The sequence below is a fragment of the Lithobates pipiens genome, unplaced genomic scaffold (assembly GCF_037356315.1).
Source record: "Lithobates pipiens isolate NorthernLeopardFrog02 unplaced genomic scaffold, aLitPip1_a1.2 Scaffold_13, whole genome shotgun sequence".
NCBI lineage: Eukaryota > Metazoa > Chordata > Amphibia > Anura > Ranidae > Lithobates > Lithobates pipiens.
In genome coordinates this window covers 139,353,762-139,372,527 of record NW_027507718.1, presented here as the reverse complement: position 1 = coordinate 139,372,527, position 18,766 = coordinate 139,353,762, and the positions used below count along the sequence as shown (strand labels likewise).

Genomic DNA, 18,766 nt, shown 5'->3' with positions numbered 1-18,766 from the left:
TTTTTTTTTTTTTTTTTTTTTTTTTTTTTCACAAAGTTGTCACTAAATGATATATTGCTCACGCATGCCATGGGCATATGTGAAATGACACCCCAAAATAAATTCTGCTGCTTCTCCTGAGTATGGGGATACCACATATGTGGGACTTTTTGGGAGCCTAGCCGCGTACGGGGCCCCGAAAACCAAGCACCGCCTTCAGGCTTTCTAAGGGCGTTACAGTTTTGAAGGCCATAAAATGCCAAGATGGCACAAACCCCCCCCCAAATGACCCCATTTTGGAAAGTAGACACCCCTAAATTTAGGGGTACACTAGTGAGACTAGGTAATAAATGGCGGGTGCCCTGAAACTATAAAAAAATAACTAACCAACCAGCGTCACCTGTAACAGTTATATGGTGATCACTGGTGAAAGGGTTAACTAGGGGGCAATTAGGGGGCTTTATGCGGTAGTATATGGGGGTCCCTGGCGCTATAAAAAGCTGCAGCGAACCTAAATACCTACCTGCCTAACTAGCGTCACCTGTGACACTAATACAGCGATCAGAAAAACGATCGCTTATTAGGCTGGGTTCACACTGGAGCGATGCGGGAACGCCACGAATGCGCGGCGGGTTCCCGCATCGCATGCCTCCCGGCGGCAGTTCACACTGCCCTATGCGAACTGCTGGGAGTGTCAGTGAAATGTTACTGACACCCCCAGATCAGTTCGCATATCGCAGTGCGATCTGCAAACTCGGATCGCATGGTGTGAACACCCATGCGATCCGATTCTGCTGCGGGCCAAAAAAAGGGTCCCGTGTGAATTTGCGGCGGGTGCGGCGAATGGCTGAACTCGAATCGCACAGAGATCGGATGTGATTTGCACTGCAGTGCGGTGCGAATCACATCCGTTCTCATAAACCGCTGCAATGTGAACCCAGCCTTAGTGACACTGGCGACGGGGGGTGATCACGGGGTTAAACCTTTATTGGGGGGGTTAGGGGGGTACATTAGAACTAAAGGGGGCTAACTCTAACTGCCCTAACAGTTATTACAGTCACAAATGACACCAATGCAAAAAAAAAAAAAAAAAAAAAAAAAAAAAATGACATTGGTGTCACTGTGACTGGGGGGCAGGGGTAATTGGGGGGGTGATCGGGGGGTAAAGGGGGGGTGTGAGTGTGCCTGGCATGTTCTACTGTGTGTGTGAGTGTTGGTGCAACTTACTGATCCGCTCTCCTCCGTGTCGGAACGAAAAATACCGACACGGAGGAGAGAATACATCACTTCCTCTCCTGTGTTTACATTACAGGAGAGGAAGTGATGTCACCGGGGATTTCTATTCGTCGGGAGCGATCGCGAGGGGGTGGCCATGAATGAATGGCCGTCCCCTCGTCCGGGATCGCTCCCGAACGAATACCGACCGCCGCAGGCACCGGGCGGGGGCCCGATCGGGCCCCCGACCCGCGGGAGGCAAGGGACGTACATGTATGTCCTTATGCCTGCCCGTGCCATTGTACCGACGTACATCGGCGTGCGGCGGTCGGCAACTGGTTAAACACAGTCTCTTACAGGCTGTTCCTGTCCCTAAACATTCCTAAAGGAAGGGTTGTGAGGTGGTTTGCAGGAAATTGGAGATTCCAGGAACAATGTCTTAATCGTACATCACGGGACACAGAGCCATAGTAGTTACTATGTGGGTTATAGGCTAAGTTCAGGGGATGGACACTGGCACACCCTAAGACAGGAAGTCAACTCCCTATATAACCCCTCCCCCTACTGGGAGTATCTCAGTTTTTTCGCCAGTGTCTTAGGTGTTGGTCACGAGTAAAGATGTGCTGAGCTCTACTGGATGAATCCTTTGCTGGGGCAAGCTATGCAACCTGATCCATTCAAAGTGTCTTTTCTAGGCCGAATTGAATGGTAACCGGCCTTGTGTCGACGAAACAAGGTTTTGCTTGTAATGCTTCTCTTTTTAGAGAGCTGGACCCCGGGATCCAGTGCTTTTGGTGTTTTTAGCCATAAAGTTTTACTGGTGGGGTGCTTTACAGGTCCAGGAGTGTGGGGTCCCTGGTTCCTGAAGGTTTGGTAATGGAGCCCACCGTGATGGGTGAAGATTGGGTCGGTTGGCTTTACCGCAGAAAACCTTGTGGGAAAGGTAAGTGGAGGTTTCTAGGGAATTTTTAAAATTTCCTTATGAAATGTCTCCTTTTAAAAAAAATAATAATAATAATGTTGTCATGCCTAAGAGTCACCACTGGGGGCTGTATAGAGCAGTATCTTTTCATGTTTTCCTTCAATACCAGGCACTTGGACACCTTCCTACCCAAGCCAATTTTCCAAGTACCCAAACAAATTTTTTATCATTTTGTTCCCACAAATAGTGCTTTCTTTTAGTGGTATTTGATCACCTCTGTGATTTTTTTTTTTTATTTTTATTTTTTCTTGCGCAACAAATAGAGACCCGAAAATTTAGAGAATTTTTTTTTTTTTCCTTTTATTTCTGTTAAAATTTTTTGTCAAGTACATTTTCTTCTTCAATAATGGGCATTAATATGGCTGCACTGACGGGCACTGATAAGGCGGCACTGGGCACCAATTAGGTGGTACTGATGAGGTGGCACTGATGGGTGGCATTGCTGGGCATCACTGTTTTTATTTTGGTATATGATGGTGCCAGTCAGTGCCCATTTGTGGGCACTGGCTAGCACAGATTGGGCATCATTTGCACATGTGGATGGCCATGAGGTACATACCTGGCCACCCACATCTTGCCCACTTCCCTGGTGGTCCAGGTGGCTTCCCTAGTGGTCTAGTGTGGGCATCTGAGGGGGGCTGCGCTGATAAACAATCAGTGCAGACCCCTCCTATCAGGAGAGCCGCCGATCGGCTCTCCTCTACTCGCGGCTGTCAGACGCGAGTGAGGAAAAGCCAATCACTGGCTTTTTCTGTTTACATTGTGATCGGCGGTGATTGGAAACAGCTGATCAAGTGGTAAAGAGCCTCCGGTGGGGGCTCTTTACCAAGATCAGTGGAGCGGTGTGTCAGAATGACAGACCACTCCACCAATCACTGTGATGCGTGCTCCCACAGGCGCGCGGCGGCGTGTTGTCCTGAAGGACGTCATATGATGCCCAGTCAGGATAACAGAACCACTTCCCGGACGTCAATTTGCTATTGACTGGGCGGGAAGTGGTTAAAGATCATGCTGTGCAGTAAAAACAGCATGCTTCCCTCTGGCGAGCAGCTCAGACCCTCCAGTAAGATTGGGGGGGGATTTTTTTCCACTAATCAACCCCCCACCTGGGCAAACCTCTCCCTGGGTAGGGGGAAGCCAAAAAGGATCGGCAATGCCACTCCGTTTTCTTTTATTACCCCTGCACAACAGCTTGTCTCAGGTCTCCTCCTTGCCGTCCCCTCCACACACACGCCGTTCCCATCGGATCAGAGGCCCACGCGGGAAAACCCTCTTGAAAAGAGGGGGGCCGAGAAGTGACTGAAGGGGCGGGGATTAGCACGGCATTGGCGTCCTGCAATGTCCAGCGTGGGAGTATGTTTAAAAGCTCAATTTTTGCTGGCTGCAGATGTCTGAGGGACACGAGCAAAAAGGGGCATGTAAAGAGGTTGGTGACACAGGCATTCCCTTGGCACATTTACTAAACGCATCAGGCTGAGCATTAATAGCAGCGGCAGTGGCTGAACTGTTGCACAGACAGTGGATGCGATTTCTTCTGGTAGTACCTCTGCATTTGTGCATCTGACTATGGTCAGAAGAGGTGCTAGAAACACTCCAAAGAAGGGCTTAAGGGACTCCTTCAACCTCAAAGCCTAGAACCGTCTCTAAAAAAAAAAAAAAAAAAAAAAAAAAAAAATGGCATCCTCCCCTGAGAGTTCTGGGGTGGCTGGTCAGAGTGGGCCATCAGGTGTTGCAACTGTTTCCAACACTGCAGGCCCTGTCTTCTACTGAAGAGGATTTTTCCTCAACCATATTGGGGTTGGAGCAGAGAATAGCGGCTTTAATCTCATCCAGAATGGGACTAAGCGCGATGGGTCCCTTTCTTTTACCCACGACCCTCAAACAGAGGAACCGGGGGCAGGAGATGATGGAATTTCTCTTGGGACCAGGAAGAGGCTGATGACTCTTCTTGTGAGGGGTCAAATGTGGAAGCATCAGATTCACAATCTGAAAGATTGATGGTACAATCTTACTAAGTTTGTCCGCTCCACATTCATGCTACCTTTTAACTGAGTCGGTCGATAAGCTTACTACTTTCTCGTTCACTAAAGCCTCCCCAAGCTGTTCATGCTTTTCCTATCCATTCATTGCGTGAAAAGCTTATGTATTCTGAGTGGGATCACCCAAATAAGCACTTTTACCCTCCTAAAAAGTTTTCAACACTTTATCCTATGAAGGAAAAATTTAATAAAAAATTGGAAATTCCAGCAATTGACGCTGCTATATCCTCTGTGAATAATAGTTTGACTTGTCCGGTAGACAGTGCTTTAAGGATCCAACAGATAAGAAGTTGGAACTCCTATTAAACACTTTTTTTTTTTTTTCTCTGGCAGGTTCAGTAACTCGGCCTGCACTGGCAGCAATTAGTCAATTTTTGAGAGACCAGTTTAAACAGGTACTCGAGATTATTCCTGATCATCAGGCCCAAGAGTTGGCCAAGCTACCAGGGGTGTTATGTTTTGCAATAGACGCTATAAGAGATTCTATTCTCCAGGCCTTACGCTTGGGCTGGTGCATATGGGTCGTATACAATGGTTGAAAAATTGGTCAGCCAAAGCGCCATGCAAAATATTCCTGGCCAGTTTTCCCTTTTGCGGTGAACGGCTGTTTGGGGATGATTTGGATAATTGCATCCAAAGACTTTCTACTGGAAAGAGTTCCCTTTTGCCAGTTAGGAAAAGGACTAAGCGTATTTCATTTAAACCAGCTTCTTCAGTGCCAGGAGCGTCAGCCTCCAGGCAGTCACGATGGCCTCCACCGTCAAATTCAAGCGGTAAACCTCAGTCAACCCCAGGAACAAAAAAGGTCCTGGGGAAGGAAGCCTACAAAACAAAGTACGAAGGCCTCCTTTATGAAGGGGTGCCCCCGCTCACTCGAGTGGGGTGAAGACTTCTGCAGTTCTTAAGGATCTGGCAGGAAGTGTCGAGACAAATGGGTGGCCGCCTCAATAACTCTAGGGTACAAACTAGAGTTCTGGGAGTTCCCGTCTCCTCGTTTTCTCAGATCAAGCATTCCCAGGGAACCGGGAAAAAATAAGTCTATTTCAAGTACTGGACCATCTTTTGTCTCAAAAGGTGATATCAGTGATCCCCATGGAAGAGTCAGACCCATTCTAGATCTCAAAGATCGAAACAACAGTTTTTTTGAATATCCGCTCCTTTCGCATGGAGTGAATCTGATCAGTAGTCTCCATTCTACTAAGGTAGAGAACTTCTAGCGTCAATTCGCATCAAGGATGCTTACCTCCATGTACCTATTTTTCCCGCTCACCAGAGATGACACTATGCTTTGAGATAGAAAATCTTCATTTTCAGTTCATAGTTCGGTCTAGTTACTGTACCTCGAGTGTTTACAAAGGTCCTGGCTCCTCCGCTAGCCAGATTAAGGGCTCAAGCTATAACGATACTATCTTACCTAGACAATCTGCTCTTGATAGACCAGTCATTAGCCTGCTTAGACCAGAGTCTGGTCACCACCATCAGCTACCTGGAATACCTAGGTTGGGTTCGCGACCTAGAAAAATTTTCCTTTAAAGACCAACATTCTGAAGAAGCGTGGGATGTCGGATTCAGTGGTATCTACCTAGGTTAATGCAAGGAAACTAGCCTCCAAAGTCATATATTATAGAGTCTGAAAGGCATATATCTTCTGGTGTGAATCCAGGGGTTAGCACCCCAGGAAATATGTCATAGGTAGAATCCTTGACTTTCTACAGATGGAGTTAGAAATTAAGCTGGCCTTGAGTATTATCAAACGCCCAGTTTCGGCCTTTATGGTATTATTTCAACGACCACTTGCTTTGCATTCTTTTGGTTTGTAGCTTTATTCAGGGGGTAACTCCGCTTAATCCTCCGGTTAGGTCACCCCTGAACCCGTGGGACTTGAATTTAGTTCTGTCGGCATTACAGAAACAGCCTTTTGAGCCGATACGACGCATTCCCTTGGTCCTCCTGACAAGGAAACTAGCTTTTCTGGTAGCCATATTTTCTGCAAGAAGGGTATCAGAGTTGGCTGCTCTTTCTTGTAAAGAGCCATATTTAATTATTCACAAGGATAAGGTTGTATTGTGTCCTCATCCTAATTTTCTACCGAAGGTAGTATTAGGTTTTGATCTAAACCAGTGTATTGTTCTACCTTAATTTTTCCCAGAACCCTGTTCTGCGGAAGAAAAATCACTACATTCTCTTGATGATGTGAGAGCTATCAAGGTCTACTTGAAGGCGACTGTTCAGATTCGGAAAACGGATGTTTTGTTTGCCTTGCGTAAAGGTCCTAAAAGAGGACAGGCAGCATTGACATCTGTTTCTCAATGGATTTGACAAGTAATTGTTCAAGCTTGTGGTTTAATGAGGAAAATTCCACCTTTTTAAAGTTTAATTTAAAGTGGCACAGTGGGGTAGTGGTTAGCACGTTTTGCATAGCAGTAAAAAGGGTCGCTGGTTCGTATCCCAACCACGACGCTACCTGCCTGGAGTTTGCATGTTCTCCCTGTGCCTGTGTGGGTTTCCTCCGGGTACTGTGTGGGCTCCTTTGAGGGTAGGGACCGATGTGAGTGTGCAATGTACAGGGATTGGGACAATTGTAGAGACTCACTCAGGTTGAACTGGATGGACTTGTGTCTTTATTCAACCTTACTATGTAACTAGTAAGCACACTCCACCAAGACTGTTAGTACTTCCTGGGCAGTGCATCACCAAGCCTCCATGGCTCAAATCTGCAAGGAGCAACTTAGTCTTTTGTCCATATATTTACCAGATTCTATCAAGTAGATGTAAAAGTCATGAGGATATCGCCTTTGGGCGCAGTGTTCTGCAAGTCTCTTGGTGCCCTAATTTTGTTGTGTCTCCCTCCCTTCAGTTGACATTGCTCTGGGACATCCCCACATAGTAACTACTATGGCTCTGTGTCCCATGATGTACGATTAAGAAAACAGGATTTTTATAATGGCTTACCTGTAAAATCCTTTTCTTTGAAGTACATCACGGGACACAGTGGGCCGTCCCTTCTTTCTGGTATACAAATGTGTTGCTTTGCTAGAAAAAAATGAGGTACTCCCAGTAGTGGGAGGGGTTACCGTATATACTCGAGTATAAGCCGAGATTTTCAGCCTCTTTTTTGAGGCTGAAAGTGCCCCCCTCGGCTTATACTCGAGTCACCGCTGTCTGACTGCCCGAACAGCGTGTCGAGCAGACAGACAGCGGCCATTCTACCTTTCAAAAGCCGCGCCTCCGCCTCCGCCTCCGCCTGTGATAGGCGGAACACTCAATTTCCCAGCAGTCAGTGTTCCGCCTATCACGGACATCGGCTCATCCTCGGATGAGCCGATGTCCGTGATAGGCGGAACACTGACTGCTGGGAAATTGAGTGTTCCGCCTATCACAGGCGGAGGCGGGGCTTTTGAACAGGGGAATGGCCGCCAGGACGCCGACGAAGAGCGGCGATCCTGGCATGGGACGACACGGAGGCTCGGGACGGGACGACACGGAGGCTCGGGACGGGACGACACGGAGGCTCGGGACGGGACGACACGGAGGCTCGGGACGGGACGACACGGAGGCTCGGGACGGGACGACACGGAGGCTCGGGACGGGACCGGACGGGACCGCTCGGGACGGGACCGGACGGGACCGCTCGGGACACAGGTAGGCTGGACACACAAGGCTGCACGGACACACACACACACACACACACACACACGGACACACACACACACACAGGGATGGATGGATGGATGGACACACACACACACACAGGGATGGATGGATGGACGGACACACACACACACACACAGGGATGGATGGATGGATGGACGCACACACACACAGGGATGGATGGATGGACACACACACAGGGATGGATGGATGGACACACACACAGGGATGGATGGATGGACACACACACAGGGATGGATGGATGGACACACACACAGGGATGGACGGACACACACAGGGATGGACAGGCATATCTCACCCTCGGCTTATACACGAGTCAATAGGTTTCCCAGTTTTTTGGGGGTAAATTGGGGGCCTCGGCTTATACTCGGGTCGGCCTATACTCGAGTATATACGGTATATAGGGAGTGGCCTTCCTGTCTTAGGGTGTGCCGTGTCCATCACCTGAAGGTGGCCTATAACCCACATAGTAACTACTATGGCTCTGTGTACCGTGATATACTTCAAAGAAAAGGATTTTACAGGTAAGATGTTATAAAAATCTTTCTTTTTTTCCTGGTCAGCAAATGCACATCAGGTAATGCTAAATCTCAGGCCAGCTGCTATGAATCTGGCAGGTAGCTCCAAGATGGTTAATTTAGAGGTTTTATGCTCTTAAAAGCCTGCCTCCTAATATTTACCCATAGGGTGGGAAAGCACAGTATGATGTACCCTTGTGATCATATTATGTTTGTGGGGGTTGCATGTTATGTGTAACATCTCAACAAGTTCCAACCTATTATTTCTTCCTTGCACTGCTGCTTTATCTATCGGTGTGTGCGAGTTAACCACTTAAGCCCCGACCATTGGGTTGGCCAAAGACCAGCGTGTTTTTTGCGAGTCGGCACTGCGTCACTTTAACTGACAATTGTGCGGTTGTGCCACGTAGCTCCCAAACAAACTTGATGTATTTTTCCCCACAAATAGAGCTTTATTTTGGTGGTACTTGATCACCTCCTGTGGTTTTTATTTTTTACCGCTATAAACAAAAAATAGCGAAATTTTTGAAATAAACACATTATTTTTTACTTTTTGCTATAATATCCTCAAATATATAAAAAAAAAAAAAAAATTTTTTTATCTTCAGTTTAGGCCGTATTCGTCTACATATTTTTGGTAAAAAAAAATCACAAGCGTTTTTGCGCAAACCAAAGTTATAGCGTCTACAAAATAGGGGATAATTTTTTATTTTTTTTAATAATAAAAATGCCATAAAACTATCGGGACTGCAACATTTTGCTGTGATTTTTGGGACCATTCACAGTGATCAGTGCAATTAAAAATGCGTTGATTACTGTGTAGATATGACTCGCAGTGAAGGGGTTAACAACTAGGTGGAGCTGTAGGGGTTAAGTGTGTCCTAGGGAGTGATTTTAACTGTAGGGGGGAGGGGCTGTGTGTTGCACGACACTGATCATCGCTCCCAATAGGCAGAACGGGGAAATGTTTGTTTACATTAACATGTTCCCGTTCTTCCTCCCCGTGAGACGATTGTGGGTATCCCCACGGACATCGAGTCCACGGGACCCACGATCACGTACACAGAGCTCCCGGTTGGCGCGCCCGCAAGCTGCTTCTTAAAAGGCAACGTACAGGTACGTTAATCTGCCTGTACGTGCCCTTCTGCCACAGTATATCTGCGCGAGGCGGTAGGGAAGCGGTTAATCAAGACCTCTTCTGGTTTGGGCTTCAGTCCACCTGTGGGCTGAACGAGAATCATAATATGCTATCCTGCAACCCTCAATTAACAGGTTCTTGGAGAAAACCTCTGCTAGAGCTATGTAGACCTGCCTGTATTTAGTGTGAAGCCCTACAAGTGTCTGCCTCCAGGCTAAGATTGTGATCACCTTTTCCTGAGGATGACTTGATCTCTGGGTCTGTGCTCGTTAAGACCTTAGATGCTTGGGAGGCTTGGACTTGCTCCCACCTGTGTGTGGGCCAACTACATCTACTCATAATTATGCAGTAGTAGGGTAACAGCTACCACTACTGTGGTTTTAGTCACACACCTCAGAGTTCCATTATTTGGAACTACCCTGTTCGTTCGCTGGTGGGTGAAGGGTTAGTATCTGGAGTTCAGGCTATGCCTAGGATAGGTTATGCTTGTCTGACCACACATCAGAAACGCACAACGTGGAAGTTTGTCTTTTCTGGTTGGTTTACTGCTCCTCAGTAATGCACAATAAGTTGGTTTGTCCTTTTTTTTTTTTTTCTGTTTGTTTTTGTGCCTTTTCTATTATATAACTATCTTATGGCTCACAACATTGAATTATTAGTGACATTTCTGTGGGTTATGTGACTGTACGCTGTTTATCAGAAACGCACAACATTGAATTGTTAGTGACACTTCTGTTTATTTGACCACTTAAGCCCTGGACCAATTTGCAGCCAAAGCATCAGGCCCCTTTTTGCTATTTGGCACTGCGTCACTTTAACTGACAATTGCGCGGTCGTGCGATGTGGCTTCCAAACAAAATTGGCGTCCTTTTTTTCCCACAAATAGAGCTTTATTTTGGTGGTATTTGAGCAACTCTGCGGTTTTTATTTTTTGCGCTATAAACAAAAAAGTGACAATTTCGAAAAAAAGGCATTACTCTGTATGGACAGATGATCTGTCAGTTCCCTGCTCAGAGAACCGTTAACTGTGTTTACACACACAGCTGCCAGTTTTTCATGTGCCCCGAGTGATGAAGGGAGGCTGGCGGTGATTGAGACCACCGGTCACTTGTGGAGCGAGCGCACGCGCCCCCCTAGTGCCCGTTTATGCTACTGACCTAGCATAACGGCGATTTGCACAGCCGAACCATGCTGCCGCAGTGCAAATGCGGTGGCTGGTCGGCATGCGGTTAAGTATAGGAGTGATCTGCGCATGTTTTAGAGGGGAGGGGGAGATTGAAGATGTGAGTGAGGGAGCATAGGATAGAAGAAGAGTGACCGTAGTAGTGAGGGAACAAGATCCAAGGGACAATTGGTTAGGTGGGCATCTGAGAAGTTTTGTAACCTCTTCAGTAGTAGCCAATTCAAAAGAGGAGAGTGTTGAATATGCTGTTAGGCAAGGTATGTTGGATGAGAAAGATGTATGCACAGTGGAGGTGTCCTCACGAATTGCATCAATCTGGTCTTTGAAGTGATTGGCAATCTCTTGGGCAGTGAGTGAGTTAGCGGGTAGAGGGGGTGGGGAACAAAACAGAGTTAAAGGTTGAGAAGAGATGACGGGTATTGGATGACAAAGTATTAAGAGAAACAAAGTGGCCTTGTTTGGCAGCATGGAGGCAGGAATTGTATTTTAGAAGGGCAGATTTATATAGGGTGATGTCTTGCAGGCATTTGGTTTTACGCCACAGTCTTTCAAGAGCATGACAATGTCTCTTGAGATTTCTAGTGTTGTCAGTTTGCCAGAGTTGTAACGGTCAAAGCCTGATTCTGCGTGTGGTTAGAGGAGCAAGTGCATCTAGTGATGATGAGAGTGAACTGCTGTAGACAGAGTTGGCCAGGTCAGGACAGGTGAGAAATTATGTCATATAGGTGTTCAGTAGCAGAATAGAGCAGAGAGGGTTAAGGTGGCGAAGGTTCCTACAAGTAATTGTTTGCTGCTTGGAGGGATGGGTGGTTGGAGGCAAGGATACAGTGAAACTAATGAGGTTGTGATCAGAGAGAGGAAAGGGGGTGTTTTATTTCAGACCTTATTTTCCATGCACATGGAAGGAACAGGAGTTCTGACTGCAAAAAAAATCCAGTCCCTTACATTCAGGCATGCCAGAGGCATCCCCTAGGCTTTAACCCAGTGGGGTTATAGGACACTGGTAGAAGGTCATAAAATCATCTATCATGATTTTTTTGTAAGAACTTAGGAGGTTATGTTCATAGGAGTATTATGGCTTGAAGATGCAGGATCAGAACTTATTTGACCTGTTTACCCGACCCGATAGGTTTGCGGCTCGGCAGGTATCCTTCATGTCACCCCCTTGGACGAACTGGATGTAGCTAGCCAATTTTAGTCTTCTACTCGTATTATAGACTTAATCCTCTGTAGTAGGGATCTGCTTAATTTGACACTCATTGGTACCAAGAGGCACCCATTGGTAATTGAAGTGGATTATGGTCTCGGACACCTGATATTTATGGAATAGCTCAGTTCTTACCAGGCTAATTTGTGCTTAATTTTAATGCATCTACCTGCAGGGGTTTAAGGAGCCTGGTTATATAGAACACCTTCACATCTGACATGTCAGCATTCAGATGGGAGGAAAACCAGATGTTGGGTATGCTTGGGTACATGCCTGTCCAGTCCTCTGAGCCCAGTGAATAAGCTTCCCTTAATCTATTATCCTTAAGTAGGTTTTTCCTTTTGACCATGGCAATGGCAAATAAATAAAAGGGGACCCGCAAGGATTGTTTCCCAGGGAGCCTTTTCTAAATCATTCTCCTGAACAGGCTAGTGGTTTAAAACCAGATCCTCTTTGTTGCCCAAAGTAGTTCCTTGTTTCACAGAACAAGTCTGATTAGTCTTTTTAGTGTTGCTAAGCAGCAGTTACAGGCATGATAGACCACGATTGTGAGAAGGTTGGGGCAGTCAATCCTCCTAACTTAAATTCATAGGTTCTCAGATTCCATCTTTAAGAGCCTATTCCACCTATATCCTGCATCTGAAGAGAAGGCAGGGACATGATCTGGCTAGCTACCTTCATCATGCACTATGGAGTGGAGTTAAAACTCAGTTCAAAACCAGGCATTTGGCTGAAAGGTCTTGCAGGCAGGGGTCCCACCCTAAGGTAGGCCTGTGGTTACTTTGTTATCCTCTCAGGTGTGCCGTCCTGGGAGGAGATAGGCGAGAACCTGCGTTAGACTTAACAGTATTTCTATGAACCTTCCAGGACGGCAGGCCTACTTCCCACCCATTGGAGAAGGGAAAATTGTTGAACATTAGGTGGTGAGTACCTTATAACAAGTTGTCAATTGATTCTCCTGTAGGGTGTGCCATCCTGGAAGGTTTGTGTGTGTGTGTGTGTGTGTGTGTGTGTGTGTGTGTGTGTGTGGTTTATTTTTTTATTTTTTTTGTTTTCTCTGATAACACGTGTATATTAACTTGTAACTAATTTTATTTCCTTCTATTAGGTTCTCCTATGTGCCTCTAATCAGTGTTCCAGTGTAGCAGAGTGCTGGTCCTTGCGTAAGGAAGGACTCCCTCTCAATAACATATTCCAGCAACTTTCTCCTGGAGGTAAAATAGCATTATTATAGCCTCTAGATTTGGACTACTTGTCTACAGGTTCAGCCTCTGCCTGCCCTCATTGTAACTTCCCAAACTACAGAACAAAGGTCAAATGTTTCTTTGGTACTTCTCTTTGGTGGTTTCTCTTGGACCCCCAGTAGTCAGTGCTTGTCCTGCCTAGGTGCTCACTCAGCCCGAGTGATAGAATATATTTATTAGAATCCCCTTTACTAATTTTAAAGGGTTTGGTTTCACACTTTCTTTGCTATTCCCTTTTCTTTTTTTTGATGTATGGTTTTCCTTTGATGTCTGGGAAACACATTTGAGGCCCCTTTTATCTTGTAAGTTGACCACTGCTCCAACCCATTTCTTTATCGGGTTGGTAAATTTTCTGCTGTATGATTTCTAGATACCCAAATTCACTTTTTACAAATTGGCCTCATTTTATCAGAGTGCCTGTTAATTGGGACTGTGTGTTGTCACACAATGAGTGTTTAGATCAGCCTTTCTTATCCCTTTTTACCCCAGAGAAAATATTCAGATCTTGAGGAAATCTTACTAAAACCAACTAATGGGGAAAGTGAAAAAAATAATAATCGGGCCAGGCTGCTGGTTTGGCCAAGTAATGTTGGCTCTGTGGAGCCATGGGGTTGCTTCGGAGGCTACAAAGGTTACCTTGGGCTTTGACTGATTTCCCATCTAATAGTGACTGCATAGTTTGTGGGCCAACACCACATGAAAGCCACTAATGATCTCTTAGCTGTCTTCAAGGGTGGCATGCTAACCAGAACTATAAGGGGGTGCATTCTTTCTAAAGGCCACCAATGCAAAGGGCATTCTTCCTACCGTATAGTAATGTAAGGTGGCTTTTCCCCACTGACTCAAAATTGTTTTTAGCAAGGGTTCCCATAAACTGGAGGGCTTTTTCAGGGGTTCATTTACAAATGTTAAATGGGGTGCCCCCTATAAAAAATAAAATGTTAAAGGTCAGCAGCTACAAATACTGCAGCTGCTGACTTTTAATAATCAGACACTTGCCTGTCCCAGGGTCTAGCGTTGCGGGGGAACGAAGCCCCCCCTCGTTCCCCACTCGCGGTGCCGGCATTCTTACTGTGGGCACCCGGCTGTGGCTTCACACGTGTGCGGCACGAGGGGAAGTAATGTCACCAGCCCAGGCAATGAAGGAGGCAGACTACGAGGTACCCCCTAGCAACAGGCCTTTAGAGGTGAGTAAATTAATTATTTTTCCCCCCCAATTACTTATTTATTTATGAATTTTAAGTATTTTTCTTTCTTTTTTTTTTTTGGTGGCAACACCACTTTAATTGTGCTTATGCAGTGCCTACTGCCCCGTAGTTGTAATAGTTGTAAATCTGTGGGTATGAGCTTTGTTATTGCTGCCTCGGATTGGTAATCTCAGAGATAGATTTATTGATGTCACACGTGCTGTTCACTGTTCTCCTTACTGTAGGCTTTGACATGATGAAATAAATCCCTGCTCTACCAATATGGGTGCCTGCACACAGACACAGTGCAGGGCAAAGCATTGTATGTCAGTCATGGAGAAAATATCGGCTGCAGGGAGACCACAGGCAATACTGGTGACTAGTCCTTTGTTCTCTGCCTCCATTTTTTAGGCGCACCTTCCAAAGTTCAGCTCCTCTTTCAACAGACAGTTAAATAAGCTGTTTTGTACTTTTGCATACTTGTACATCAAGAAATTACCATTAAAATAAAACTATGGACAAAATCATAAATGTGATTCAGTATGTTACTAGAACTAGTAATTGTGTCTTTTGTTAGCACAACAGTATTTTGTTTTGTTTTTTGCCCTTTTTTTTTTCTCCCCACATGTAGCATAGTTTTGTCTGTTATGTTTACTCTTCCTTTATTAGGATGACAACACTTATGTAGTGAAATTGCACAGCTGTGCTGTCACTCTATGGACAGGAGAGTCTCAAGTCTGGTACACACAGCCCAAATATCAATTGATTCAACAGGCACGGGTTCGACATACGGCCCGTGTGTATAGCAGCCTGTCTGACAGAATCTGGTCAAACACTGGCTTTTCGAATGGGCATGCTGGAAAAACCAGCATCCAATCGGCGCTCGCTGCCAATTAGTTCCTTGTCAGAACACAATAGCTCAGCGGAGGAGATCGCTTTACTAACATCGCTTGTGTTAGTACTGCGATCTGTTGGTTTTTCTCTTTTTTTTATTTTTTTATTTATTTTTTTATTTTTTCATGCAGTCCGCTGTGATGAACATAAAAATCCTCCCTTTGTGTACCTGGCATTAGGTAGACTTTTGAATGGACTTTAAAGTGGAAGTAAACTTCCAACATTAAATTTTACTTATTGGTCAGCCCATAATAACACATACCTAATAGGTAGTGTAAATACATCCTAACCATGCACTGTTTAGGAGATATTTAGTGCACATGCAGCCAGTGACATCACTTGCGCATTTGCTCTGAGGGAACGGTCTCCCGTGCCGTTCCTTCAGAGCCCTGTGCCGTGAACGTCGTCTTCCATGCGCAAAAGATAAACAAATTAAAGCCTGACTCTAGATAACACTTTTAGGCAGTAAACAGAATGGGGTTGATTTACTAAAACTGGAGAGTGTACAATCTGGTGCAACTCTGCATAGAAACCAATCGGTTTCAAGGCTTTTTTTTTTTTTTTTTTTGACTTTTATCAAAGCTTAATTGAACAAGCTGAAGTTAAGCTGATTGGCTACCATGCACAGCTGCACCAGATTTTGCACTCTCTGGTTTTAGTAAATCGACACCGATGTGCAGGTTTTTTTTTTTGGTTTTCTTTCATTTGGAAAACGGTATTACGAATAAATAGCTGGCTTAAAGGCATTTGCTGCAGTGTTCTTGTCATATAGTTTTGCCCCAACTGACTGCCATTTATTTCTGGACAGCTTGGTGTGTCAAAGAAAGTGATAAATAATGGTAATGGGTCTCCTAACAGGATTGACAGGTAATAAAACTGTTTTATCTGCATTTATAGGATATTTCGAAGTGCATATGAATTTATTTTTTCAATGGTACAATTCACACAGAGCATCTACTTGCAATTTAGGTGCAGTAAGCTTAGCTGTGCTCAGAAAAATATATAATATTTTTGTGTTGGCATCTGGTGCTTTCTAACCATTTGTGGAATATGCTGACTGTGTTGTATAAATAAATTGCTAATTGAGCTTTTTTTTTTTTTTTCCAGTGAGTGATAAACAGCCGATGATACTAAAGTGGCGCATATTGTCAGCCACTAATGAACTTGAGCGTGTGTCTGCTGTAGCTCTACCCAAATTGCCAATTTCCCTTACCAATACGGACATCAAAGTGGCAAATGAGACAAAATTTTATCCTGGGTTAGGTATGATACATTTATTATTCTGTACCTTTGTTACCATAGCAGGCTAGTTGAAGTATATGGCTTAAAATCAAAGTACATGTTGTCTAGTAATCAGAATTTGATGATTTTTTTTTTTTTTTTTTTCAGGTCTAGCACTGGCGTTCCATGATGGTAATGTTCACATTGTGCACAGATTATCACTGCAGACAATGGCTGTCTTATTTGGTTCATCAATGCGTTCCTCTGAGGAACCCAGTTTAAAACGTCAGCGTTCACCTACCCCGTGTGTTCACTTCAAGGCCCTGCAGATGTCATGGACCTCATTGGCATTAGTTGGATTAGACACCCAGGGCAAGGTTAAGAAGACATTTTTAGACTGTATTCTATTGACCTCTTTGCCTGTGTTGGCATGTATAGAAATGAAAAGCATTTACAGTTCGATATAAGAATTTTTTTAGTTGTTGTTGTCACTTTAACATTGTAGCCCTTGTCGGTGAGCACATATGTGCGTCACATGTAGGTTTATTCTCCCAATGAGTACAGGTAACATTCCCATGAATATTCACGATTGTACAGATTTAGAGTAGAGCTGCATGATTAATCGTTAAGAATCAAAATCGCTATTTTTTTATTTATTTTTTTCCTCCTTCCCTGATCTTCAAAACGGCATGTCATGATTTTTTTTCTAACAAGTGCAGACAGTTCTGATAGCTGAAAAAAAATCCAGGCAGCCTGACACGTTTTATCACAACATCTGGGATAAGTAAACAAAGTAACCTTTTCTTAGATCAAAGGAATTAACTTCTGTGTGTAGGTGAGGGAAATGTAACCACTTAAACACTAAACCTTTTTTCTGGCACTTGCTGCTTACAAGTTAAAATCTATATTTATTGCTAGCAAATTACTCAGAACCCCTAAATATTATGTAATTGTATAATGTGGGAGATGATGTTCTGAGCAAAAAAATTGTGATTCTCATTTTAGCCCAAATTGTGCAGCTCTAATTAAGAGAAACATAATGCAACTACTGTATATCCTTTCTATGTTCCATTCTGCAGTCTCTACTTATTGCTATAGAAGTCACTTTCTGTATAAATAGGACTGAATGGAGTATCTATAGTGTCTCACAAAAGTGAGTTATTTTGAGGGGACAACAAATTTTACACTGTTGTTCACGCTGTACACTCCCTAGTTTACATTGTAGCAAAGTGTAATTTCTTCAGTGTTGTCACATGAAAAGATATAATAAACAATTTACAAAACTGTGAGGGGTGTACTCACTTTTGTGAGATACTGTATATCTTCCAGTGTTTGCATGGGTTTCTTCCGGATGATTTAATTTCTTCCCACCCCAAAAAACAGTGGTAGGCTAAGCCCTTGTACACGCGCTCGGAAATTCCGATGGAAAAGTCAGATCGGATTACTTTGTCGGAAAATCCGATCGTGTGTGAGCTCTATCGGAAAAAATTTGAGAGCAGGATCTAAAATTTTCCGACAACAAAATCCGATCTGACTTTTTCCGATCGTTTGTAGAGAATTCCAATCGGACAAAGTGCCATGCATGCTCAGATCAAAGTATGAGAGCAAAGCTATTGGCTACTAGGCTGAACGTAGTCCCGTCGGAACGAACGTCATCACGTTCTGAACAATTGTATTTTCTGACAACTTTGTCCGACCGGGTGTATGCAACACCAGTTTTGAACAAAATCCATTGTAACAAATCCAACGGATTTTGTGGTCGGAATTTCCGACCATGTGTACAAGGGATTAGTCATTCAAATCTGAACCTTAAGTGGGGAATGTGTGTGTGTGTGTGTGTGTGTGTGTGTGTATATATGTTCCTTTTGGTGGACCAGGACTGATGTTTGTGTTGTAAGGCACCATAGGCAAAGTTTAGTGTAAAATAAACCTACTATAAGGATGTCTAACAAGTTTGTGAAAATGTGTGCAGTTAGATGCTATAGTAAAATGAGAATATACTTATTTGTTAGTCATTTAAATTCTCTGCCTTAACAGCTCAGCATGCTGAGAGTCTCCCCATCTATGGGTCACGCACTTGATATGACTACTTCCCTTCGTCATCTCCTGTTCTTGTTGGAGTACTGCATGGTGACTGGGTATGACTGGTGGGATATCCTGCTACATGTACAGCCTAACATGGTACACAATTTAGTAGAGAAACTACACGAAGAGTATACCAAACAAAATGCAGCGCTGCAGCAGGTGAGAACTGGTTGGGTACATAAAAATTAGCACAACATCATCA

The 18,766-nt window shown here is 44.5% G+C and overlaps 1 protein-coding gene across 1 annotated transcript in view; it reads left to right on the top strand.

Moving 5' to 3' along the window:
• The window catches only part of MED16 (mediator complex subunit 16), a 51,676-nt gene that overhangs the window by 7,845 nt on the left and 25,065 nt on the right, over positions 1-18,766 (top strand). Inside the window, exons 5-8 of the mRNA XM_077475647.1 lie at positions 13,042-13,147; positions 16,366-16,521; positions 16,648-16,856; positions 18,517-18,723. Coding sequence (XP_077331773.1) covers positions 13,042-13,147; positions 16,366-16,521; positions 16,648-16,856; positions 18,517-18,723 — 678 coding nt within the window. The remainder of the gene's footprint in view (positions 1-13,041; positions 13,148-16,365; positions 16,522-16,647; positions 16,857-18,516; positions 18,724-18,766) is intronic.